The sequence below is a fragment of the Zingiber officinale genome, chromosome 6A (genome assembly GCF_018446385.1).
Source record: "Zingiber officinale cultivar Zhangliang chromosome 6A, Zo_v1.1, whole genome shotgun sequence".
In the NCBI taxonomy this organism is placed as follows: domain Eukaryota; kingdom Viridiplantae; phylum Streptophyta; class Magnoliopsida; order Zingiberales; family Zingiberaceae; genus Zingiber; species Zingiber officinale.
In genome coordinates, this window is record NC_055997.1 from 65,502,915 (window position 1) to 65,513,958 (window position 11,044).

Here is an 11,044-nt window from a genome sequence, read left to right on the forward strand (position 1 = left end):
TTTCCTCTTATAAACCCATGATCTTTCCCATGTGTTTTCAATATGGGACTATGTTTGCAACCTTGCAACCCTAACAGTAAGAACTTCCACTGTCCAGTCGCCATTGGAAATGGTCCCACAATGTCCATGCCCACTGATCGAACGGATAGGATATGGTGGATGTCTTTAATTCCTCCATGGGACGATGTGAGAAATTGTGGTACTTTTGACAGGATAAGCACGTGGAGACTGTTCGAGCAGCGTCCGCTTGTAAAGTTGGCCAAAAGTAACCGGCCCAAAGAATCTTTCTCGCCAACAAGCGGCCGCCCGGATGCCCGCCGCATGAGCCTTGATGTACCTCTTGCAGAATATAGTCCACATCCCCCGGGCCAACACATTTAAGCAGAGGCCTGAGAACACTTTTTTGTAGAGCTGGTCGCCAATGAGGACGAACCGACCAGCTCTCCTTCTGAGCAGATGCGCTTCCAACCGATAGGGGGGCGTTGCTCCTGACTTCAGAAATTCTGTTATAGCCATCCGCCAGTCATTTGGAAATGTGAGTCCCTCCATCCGGTCGATGTGGGCGACCAGAGATACCTGCTCAATTGGCTGTAGGATGACGATCGGTGATATCAAGCTGGCTAGCTTAGCCAACTCATCCATAACCTGATTCTCCGCTCGGGGGATCTTTTGGATGAGCACCTCTCGAAAACTGGCCTTCAACTTTTCGAAGGCCTCCGCATAGAGCTTGAGCCTGATGCTACTTATCTCGAAAGCTCCCGAAAGTTGTTGAGCAGCCAACTGTAAATCGGAATGAATCAAGACCTTGCTGGCTCCCACATGCTGAGCGGCCTGCAGGCCTGCTATCAACGCCTCATACTCTGCTTCATTATTAGTCGCTCGATAGTCCAATCGTACGGACAAATGCATCCGTTCACCGTGGGGAGAGATGAACAGCACTCCGATCCCGCTTCCTTGCCGAGTGGATGATCCGTCCACGTACACTTGCTAGGTGGCTTCGGGCTCGAGCTCTTGTACCTCCGTGACAAAATCTGCTAACGACTGTGCCTTGATGGCCATCCGGGGCTGATACCATATGTCGAACTCGCTAAGTTCTATGGTCCATTTGATTAGCTGACCGGACACCTCTGGATTGAGAAGGACCCTCCCCAGGGGGTTGTTTGTCATCACCACGATCGGGTGCGCCAGAAAATAAGGGCGGAGCCTCCGAGTGGCAAGTACCAGTGCAAAGGCTAACTTCTCGAGACCAGTGTAGCGGGACTCAGCATCCTTTAGTATGTGGCTCAAGAAATACACAGGCTGTTCTTCACCGTTCGGCCTCACAAGAGCCGACCCGATGACATATTCAGTTGAGGACAAGTAAACTCTAAGGGCTTCCCCGACGATCAGCTTGGCTAACATAGGTAAAGAGCTGAGGTATACTTTAAGCTCCTCGAAGGCTTTATCGCACTCTGCATCCCACTGGAACTTAGTGGCTCGGCGCAGAATCTTGAAAAAGGGCAAGCTCTGGTCGGCGGTCTTCGAGATGAATCTGGACAGTGCCATTATTCGTCCCGTAAGGCGTTGAGCCTCCTTTAGATTCCTGGGAGGCGGCATGTCTTGCAGCGCTTTCACTTTACTGGGATTCACCTCTATGCCCCACTCGGTCACGATGTACCCCAAGAAACACCCACTTTTTACTCCGAACAGACACTTCTGGGGATTTAACTTGACCCCGTATGTCCTTAGCGTCCTGAAGATTTCCTCTATATCTGCACAAAGGTTGACCGCTCGGATTGATTTAATGAGTATGTCATCAATGTATACCTCCAGGTTTCACCCGATCTGCTTTCGGAACACTTTGTTCATGAGCCGCTGGTATGTAGCACCTGCGTTCTTCAGTCCGAACGACATCACGTTGTAGCAGTAAGTGTCATCCGCCATTATGAAGCTTACTTTCTCCTGATCATCACGGGCGAGCGGCACTTGATGGTACCCCTGATATGCGTCCAACATGCATATCAGCTTGGACCCAGCCGTCGAATCCACTATTTGATCAATCCGGGGCAGAGGGTAAAAATCCTTCGGGCATGCCTTGTTCAGATCTCGGAAGTCGATATAGACTCTCCACTTGTTACCCGGCTTGGAGACCAGCACCACATTTGCGAGCCAGCTCGGAAATTGCACTTCCCGTATATGGCCGGCTTCCAGAAGCTTCTCGACTTCCGCTCGGATGATGACATTCTACTCCGCGCTGAAGTCCCTCTTCCTTGCTTTACGAGTTGAGCATCCGGTCGGACATGAAACTCGTGCTGTGTGACGCTCGGCGAGATACCTGGTAACTCGTGTGTTGACCACGCGAAGACGTCATTGTTGCGTTGTAGGCATCTGATCAGCTCCTCTTTTGAGCCGGCTTCCAGGTCGGAAGCAACGAAGGTGGTGGCCTCCGGTTGGCCATCTTGGATCTGCACTTCTTCTTTTTCTTCATAAACTAAAGTGGGAGGCTTTTCAGTTATAACATTTACCTCGATCCGGGGAGCCTTCCGAGCGGACCTCGACTCGGCTCGGACCATTTCCACATAGCAGCGCCGCGCTGCCAACTGATCGCCTCTGACCTCTCCCACTTGGTCCTCGACAGGGAACTTGATCTTCTAATAGAATGTTGAGACGACAGCCCGAAATTCGCTGAGGGTTGGTCGGCCCAAAATGACATTGTACGCCGAGGGCGCATCCACTACGATGAAGTTAGTGGTCCGCGTCCTTCTGAGCGGCTCTTCACCGAGCGAAATGGCAAATTTCATCTGGTCGACTGGCTGAACCTCATTACCAGTGAATCCGAACAGGGGTGTTGTCAAAGGCAGCAGCTCAACCCTGTCGATCTGAAGTTGGACGAACGTCCTCTTGAAGATGATGTTAACCGAGCTCCCTCTGTCAACAAAGATGTGATGAATAGTGTAGTTTGCTATTACTGCTCGGATAATGAGGGCGTCGTCGTGAGGCATTTCAACTCCCTCGAGGTCGCCAGGGCCGAAGCTGATCTCGGACCCGTTCGCCTTCTCTTGGTTGCACCCTATGGCATGGATCTCCAACCGTCGGGCGTACGACTTGCGGGATCGGTTGGAGTCTCCGCTGGTTGGCCCCCAGCGATGATATTGATTTCCCCCCGAGCGGTGTTGCTTCTATTTTCTTCCTCCCGATCAGACGGTCTGGCTCGCTCTTGGGAGGCTCGGGGGTTGCTTCTTGGTTGGTGTGGACGTCGCTGCTCGGGTGACTGTCTGGTTGTTCGCCGATCGACATTCTGATGATTATGATGCCGGTCAGGCGAAGGCGATCGACGGCGATAGTTCCTTGGCTTAGTGACCGGGGCGAGACTCCGACAATCGCGGGTGTTGTGGGTCGCCGACTGATGAAGTGAACAAAACATGAGAGTCCATACCTTTCCTCTCGGCTTAGGTCGTTCGACCTCCACGTGGTGGACAGCGTGCGGCCTTGATTCCTGATACGGCCTCATCCCCTCGACCCAGGGTCCTCTGTGTTGGGACTTTCAGACCGCAAGAATTGTTTTTTGTGTTGCGGAAACCCTGAAGTCTTGCCACCGGATCCGTACGAAGATTAGAATAAATTCATGTACATGATTGTAATCCTAGATCTACCTTAGATCTACATGAAAGGAAGTATACCTTTGAAGTGAAGCCCTTTGCAAATCCCGCTCGTCCAAGGTCCATCGGATCTCAAGTGTGTTCAAGTGTACACACCTCTATGGAATATCCACACGGACAAGAGATGGAAGAAAAACACTTAGAGTGTGCTAGCACTCTCAAGGTGTTTCGGCCAAGGAGGAGGAGAGGGAGAGAAGAGAAGAGATGAGGAAGAAGAAGGAGTGAATGAATCACAAAATTGTAACCCACACAATAATGTGGCCGACCACTTCATGAGGAGTTTTAAACTCCATGGAATACTAAGAGTCATGGCTCTTGGTATCCCTCATGAGGTGGCACACACATAAGCCAACCTTGATGATGTGGAACATCATCATTGGCCCACCATATGCCAACACACAAATGATGTGGCATTGGTCAAGTCAAACTTGACCTTTCATCTTCCCTCTCAAGTCAAGTCAAACTTGGCCTCTTATCTCTCCATGGTTGATCAAATCTAACCATTGGTTCAAGCCAATTTAATTTAGTGAATCTCTATCTATTAAATTAAATTGATTCAATGAGTCATAATCTAAATTAGAATCATTCAATACATGAATCAAATTGAGTCCAACTCAATTGGCCTAATTTGGATTACTCTTAATCCAATTTAGTTCATCATATGAACCTAATCCTCTTGGTTCATCATATGAACCTATTCTCCATCTAATTGCCCTTTGTGTGTGACCCTATAGGTTCTTGTAACGCTGGCAATGCTCCTAAACCCATTTAGAAGCATAAGTAATGAGGGTATCTAGCAATACATCATTACTACCCAAGTTACAAGAATATTGAGATCCAACATCACCTTGTGACTACTAATTGTGACCCTTCACAATATATGATAATGTCCTTCTATCCATGACATCTAGATTGATCAAATGAGGCATAAACCATGTCATCCTCTAATCAATTTATATCTTGAACTCCAAGTAGACTCACTCTAATCAAATGAGCTCAATATCTCATTTTGACTCATTTGGGCATGACTATGCACTTAGTGGTCTCACTCTATCAAGAATGATGATGTCACTCCAATCATATAGGAGGGATAGATCCCATCTACATCACTCACATCCCTCCGCATAATTTGTTACATACCTAGTAATTGCCTTTATAGTCCACCCAGTTACGGGTGACGTTTGACGAAGTCAAAATACGTAACTCTTTATGTAGGGAACCATGGTGACTTCAGGTCCAAGGACTAGTAGTCATACTAATAGCCACATGAGAAAGTATATGACACTCATATAATGATCCATGATACTTTCTCATGGTGGGTCATTCAGTATACATTCTCCAATGCATACCCATGTGTCAACCTGATATCTCTATATCCATGACTTGTGAGATCAAGTCATTGAGTTGACCTACATGCTAGTCTCGTTGTATTAACATTATCCCTGAATGTTAATACTTGACTAGGAATGATTAAGATTAGTGCTCTCTATATCATCTCACTATCGATTCAACCAATCAATTGATATAGATAAGAACCTTCTACTCAAAGACGCTATTATACTTAGTTATTTGGCACCAATACAAGTAAATATAATAACCATAAAGAAATGTCTTTATTAATATATAGGAATATGATACATCAAGTAAATACAACAATCATCATATAATTGTCTCTAGGGCTCTAACTAACAATCTCCCACTACACTACAAGAAAAACCCTCATAGACATCGGTGGAACAACAACGGGTTTAAGCAAAAACCGATGTCTTTGAGTATTTTACACCAGTTTTTCCAAAAACCGATGTTTATGAGCGCAGATTTTCGCTCATAGACATCGGTTTTTTTAGCCGGTGTCTATGAGCGCCTTTTTTTTCATTAATAGACATTGATTTTAACCGCGGTTTTTAAAACCCGGTGTCTATGAACTAAAATTCTGGCGAGGACTTTCTTAGCGCACTCTCTTTTGGGCTTCTCCTCGCGAAACCCTAATCCTCCGCATCCTCCTTTTAGGGATGCGCTCTAGGGGCTTTTGGGGCTACATGTCGCCGCGGATCGGGCTGACGTAGGGCTGGAGCTTCCTCGGCCGATCCCCTTCCCCGTGGCCTTCCTCCTCGGCTCTATAACCGCATCCGGGCTTGTCGCCATCGTCTTCTACTGGTTCGTCATTTCTGCATCTCAACGCACCCCCGATCCGACCCTCATCGGGTGTCGTCCAGACAGCGAGGGCTCCTAGTCCATCGGGGTCTTCTACGAAAAGAGCCCCTTCTCGATTTCCCCCATCGAATTGGTACGTAAGGAAGCTCGTCTATGTCTAGAAGTCGGTGTCTTGTTCGAGCTTGCGGTTATGATGGCTTTTCTTTCCTACAGCATGGGAGCAGCATGGGTCAACTCCTCCCATGGGGTATGTTCTCAGTTCTCGTCTTCCTCCCCAATTTTTAACCCTAGTGGACTGTCCGTTGCTGTGTGGATCTGGCGAGGAGAAATCGAGAGATGCGGTTCGTGGATTCATCAGTTTCGCTTCTCGCCACTTGCGGCAGCGACACCGTCAAGCTCTTCGACGTCACGGTGGATGCCGACAATCCCTGCACCCTCATCTACACGCCTTCCCCCGGATCTCAAATCAACTCCGTCAAGTGGAACCACACCAGTAAAAACGCTTTCCCGCTTAGTTTTATATCGCACTATCTGTTTGCTTCCTCTTTGCTATGCATTTCTGTTATGCTTGTGTCGGAGGGTTTTGTTTGCTCGATTTTAGCCTCTCTTTTTTTCCCCCCGATAGTCTGGGATGCGTTACTCTCTGAAGCAAAATTACTAGGAAACTGCGTATCTTCATTTTTTACTTCTCTTGGAAATTTGTTGCTTTGCCTTGGATCTACACTATTCGAATTGTATAAGGGCATGTTTCATCCTTGCCTAGTGCCGCCAGAATTTAATTTTCCCATGACTCATCATTCAAGTTTATTTTGTATCTTGTATAACTTAGTTAATTTTGTTAATCCAGCGGATGGTGGCTGACTTTTACGGTGGAAAAATCTTACTAAAGTTTAATCTTTGTTCGTGCAGACCTAGTGGTTGCTAGTGCTGGTGACGATAAAGACATATCACTTTGGAATAAAAATGGCCAAAGTATGGGATCCTTTCCTTCTCACGGCAGCGACCTTGCTGATGACATTGAGGTAGCTCATTGTTTGCTCATTAATTTCTTCTATTGTGATCAATACATCTGGTTTTCTGGAAATTTACAGATGCCCGGATGCCATTCAAATCATTGCCTGCATTTTTTCCCCCTCTATCTCTCTGTCTCTCTGGTTTACATCTTGTCTTTAGTTCAACCACTGTTAATGATTATTCTAGAGTGACCTGCGTGTCTCTGGTTTACATCTCTGATTTAATTCAATAATTGTTAGTGAATTGATTTCTACTAGATGATTGCTCTGCAACCACAGTATGTCTTTTCTGTAAGTCTTATGCATGTCTCACCTTGGGTGTTGTTTCCCACAGTTCTAAAACACAACTGATTTACTTGATGTATTCATGAGAAGGAAAAATACAACTAAGTTCTAAAGCAATTGATGCTTCTGTTAAAGTTGCAAAAGAATTACTAAAATTTGATGATGTTCTTGGCAGACTAATAGCATGTGTGAACAATTTGAATACCACTGCTTTATATGTTAATAAATTTGAAGAAATATAACCACGGCTGGATATACATAGTATAATCTCATCTTTTGCTATTTGATGTTTTCCTTCAAATATGTCCTAAGCATTTATTTATTTCGGCTTTATATTATTTGTTTCATGGTAAATTAATCTTCTTGTCCATCTTCAAACTCTTGACATGTTTGCAGAGTGACTAAAAGTCTTGAAAAGAACACCATATGCACCATCAATCCTAGAGGTAATTTACATCTTCTCATGTTGATTAAGCGAAAACATTCAATTGTTCATATTTTTTGAATTTCTCTATCAGATCCATATTCAATAGTGAGCAGAGATGGCTAACAAGAATTAGATGATGATCAGACTTTTTTAGTTCACAAGTTAACTAAAAACAACTATTTTAAGTGAACTTCTTTCTTAAAATGCAGAGCTTGGTTTCCTTGGAAATCATGTTCCTTCTTGAACCATATTCAATTTGGGCATGTTTTCTTTCCTCACTTTCTTGGGAGCAGCTGTCATGGTCTAAGGCCTTCATCAAAAAATGGTTCAGCATCAAAATCAAAGGTCAGGAGAGCCATGTCGACGAGATTGATAGCAAAGGTATGCCTGGTTTCTTCTTCTTGTTCAATTCCAGAAACCCTAGTTGACGAGAATAAAGTGCACTTGTTTGCCTGCTTTTCTCCCTAGTCGTCTTCATCTTGTCGACGAGATGATTTATTTGTCTGATTGCTGGAGAAAATAATACAACAGTTAGAGGAGTCTGATGTAGCTTGTTGGCACTTGTTTGCCTGCTTTTCTCTCATCTTTTTTCTATTCATAGCTTTCAAAGCATTTGTCTATCTTAGACTTGTTTGTTTGATAGAATCAATATGATTTTCTTCCTTTATAAAGAACCAAGGACAATAAAAATTGTAACAAACAATTTGGTGAGGAGATCATGGCCTCTGTGAAAGCATGTACTCCATACTTCTATATGATTGTGTCCCAGTTCGCGTATGCTGGATCCAGCATCCTCGGCAAGCTTGCATTAGGACAAGGACTAAGTGCACTTGTCTTCGTAGTGTACAGGCACCTTATTGCCATACTCATCTTGGCTCCTCTTGCTTATGTGCTCGAAAGGTTCAAGGAGCATGTCTCATTAGAATTGTTGAGAATAAGATATATGACTACAAATTGAATGTTTTTAAACTCATCTCATGGTTGTAGGAATCGAAGACCCAGCTTCTCATTTGGTGTCATGCTAAAAATATTCATTCTTGCTATGTTGGGTATAACAATTCAGCAAAATGTATACTACGTTGGACTCCATCTCATTTCTCCAACTGTTGCCAGTGCCTTGGGCAATGTCATTCCTGCTTTTACTTTCTTATTGGCAATTGTACTGAGGTTGATTCAGATATTAATTCCAAGTAATTTTACAGTGAATTTAGTTCATTCAAATATCATTCTATATTTGGTCTTTTTTTGCTTAGGATGGAAAAGCTCAACTTGAAGACTGTAAGAGGGAGGGCCAAGCTTGCAGGGGCCATCTTCTACATCACTGGTGCCCTGATCTTCACATTTTGGAAAGGTCATTTTGTTGGGGGCCTTTGTTACTTCACCTATGATCCAACTTCATTTCGAAAGTCCTGAGAAAGGCGATGCCTGGCTTAAAGGCTCTGCTCTTATGCTATTCGGCTATTTTGCATGCAGTGTATCGCTTGTTCTTCAGGTATTGCGTCAATGGTGTCCCTTGTGTTGTCACTTCCCTTTTAATTACTACGTTATGTTAATCATGAGTATTCTCAGGCATCCATCTGTGAGATCTACCCAGCCAAACTCACCATGAATGTCGTGATGTGCTTCTTCGCAGCACTGCAATCTTCTGCACTTTCCCTCATCTTTGAAAGGAATGCCTCGTCATGGAGAATGTTTCAGCTATTTACTCATCTTATTTTGTGCATTGTATTTGTTTGGGTAAGTTAAAGTTGATTAAGAAAATCATTAGATGCAATAATAGAAATTCCTTGATATGTATGCATTAATAACTAGTGCCAAAGGACAAAAAAGTTTTGCAAAATGTTGGCCATCTTCTTCCACTTCATTCTACCACTTTTTCATCTCCAGCTCCTCACTACTCTACTGTTTGAAGTTGCCAACCTCCTGTTAAATCTGCCTTCTTTGGTCAATGATCTGTTACAATGAATCAAAATTTAGTAATTCAAATGTCAAGCTAGGATAAGTTAAGTTGTATCCTTCTGATTCTTAGTTAAAAAGACTGACAATTGTACATATATTTCCTTTAACCTGATTAATTATTTCTTTTTAGTGATCACCATCTTATGAGTTTGTCACTAAATTGACCAATTTGAATGGACAACTACTATGGAGAACTAACTTTATGCCTTCCTGGAATCTTATCAACTTTGTGCTAACGCTTTTATCTCATTTGTAGAATTATTGCATCTCCCTTACTCTTTGTAAAATTTTATTTGCTCTCTTCCTTCATAAGTTAGTTTAGGTGGTATGTCTCTCACATTGATTCTTTTATTCACTTTCTATACATATTTAATTTTTATAATCTGTACAGTAAGCACAACATGATTTGCTGAAAATTAATATTTTTTATACTTGTCTACCCTGCCAGAACTTTGATAGAAACCATGAAATTACAACATTGCTAAAGGCAATACATTGGGTTGTGAAAATTGACAGATGAATATCTGGTGCATTGATATATCTTTCTTAATTTTTCTGCTGTAGATTTCGAATATTATAGGATAGGAGCTGAACATACATTTTAGCATTTTGAACCATTATCATGCCTAGTGTTGTCGGTTCTTATCAATCTGTACATTTGAATTAGAAGGAGCAAATTATCTATGTTATATTCTAAGCAGCATATACTAAGTGTCATATATGAAAGTTTTAGATTCTATGTTATATTCGTTATCTTCCCCAGCAGCCTTTAAAAACTCAGTATTCTATTTTATTTGATACATGTACACATTTGTTTTAGTTATTTGACATATGGTGGATTTATGTGTTTTTACAGTTTACAAATCTCAAGTACTCCAGAGTTGAAATTGATGAAGTGCGGTTCGAGTGGGCTGAATGCATGCTAGATTACATTTGAAGTGCGGTTCTATCTTGATGTGTTAAAAGAATGTTCTACCTTGATTTTGATATCTATTAGCTAGCTTTTGATGTAAAAAGAATGTTTGGGTATTTTATGGATATTGTTGTAAGAAGATTATTTATATAATTTGTGAATATTTATGTATTTTATGGATATTATTGAATGAAGAATATTTGTTAATTTGTGAATATTTGTGTTTTTTTTTTGTTATTGTCGGTTTTTCATTGTTTCGGAAATCAAATTTGTGCTGTTAAAAAATATACATATTACATCGGTTTTCCACCGCTGCAAAACCGGTGTTATTAACTAATATTACATCGGTCATTTACCGCTGCCAAAACTGGTGTTATTAACATACAATATTACATCGTTTTTACACCGTTGATGAAACGGTGTCGTTAAGTGATACTACACCGGTTAATAACCGATTCGAAGACCGGTGTCGTTAAGTGATACTACACCGGTTTTAACCCGATGTCTAAAATGGCAGACTTTTAACATCGGCTTCATAGACATCGGTTGAAAATGAAATAGACACCGGTGGAAAACCGATGTCTATGAAGGTTTTTTTTGTAGTGTTAGCACTAGTGCCAATCAAAATAAGCTCTAAGGCGCAATGACCTAGTGT

The 11,044-nt window shown here is 42.6% G+C and overlaps 1 protein-coding gene across 1 annotated transcript; it reads left to right on the plus strand.

The window, feature by feature from the left end:
• Positions 1-5,991: 5,991 nt before the first annotated feature.
• Positions 5,992-8,992, plus strand: LOC121994022. Its single transcript, XM_042548216.1, has 4 exons — positions 5,992-6,285; positions 6,702-6,814; positions 8,505-8,684; positions 8,771-8,992. The coding sequence occupies exons 1-4, from the start codon at positions 6,129-6,131 to the stop codon at positions 8,903-8,905; spliced, it is 585 nt and encodes a 194-aa protein (XP_042404150.1). The 5' UTR covers positions 5,992-6,128; the 3' UTR covers positions 8,906-8,992.
• Positions 8,993-11,044: the final 2,052 nt, after the last annotated feature.

Bases quoted from the DNA above. Each gene is read 5' to 3' on its own strand.
- LOC121994022 (XM_042548216.1), top strand. From the start codon at position 6,129: ATGCGGTTCGTGGATTCATCAGTTTCGCTTCTCGCCACTTGCGGCAGC. The intron at 6,815-8,504 runs GTAGCTCATTGT...TCATGGTTGTAG, and splicing joins ACCTTGCTGATGACATTGAG to GAATCGAAGACCCAGCTTCT. The intron at 8,685-8,770 runs GTTGATTCAGAT...TTTTTTGCTTAG, and splicing joins TTATTGGCAATTGTACTGAG to GATGGAAAAGCTCAACTTGA.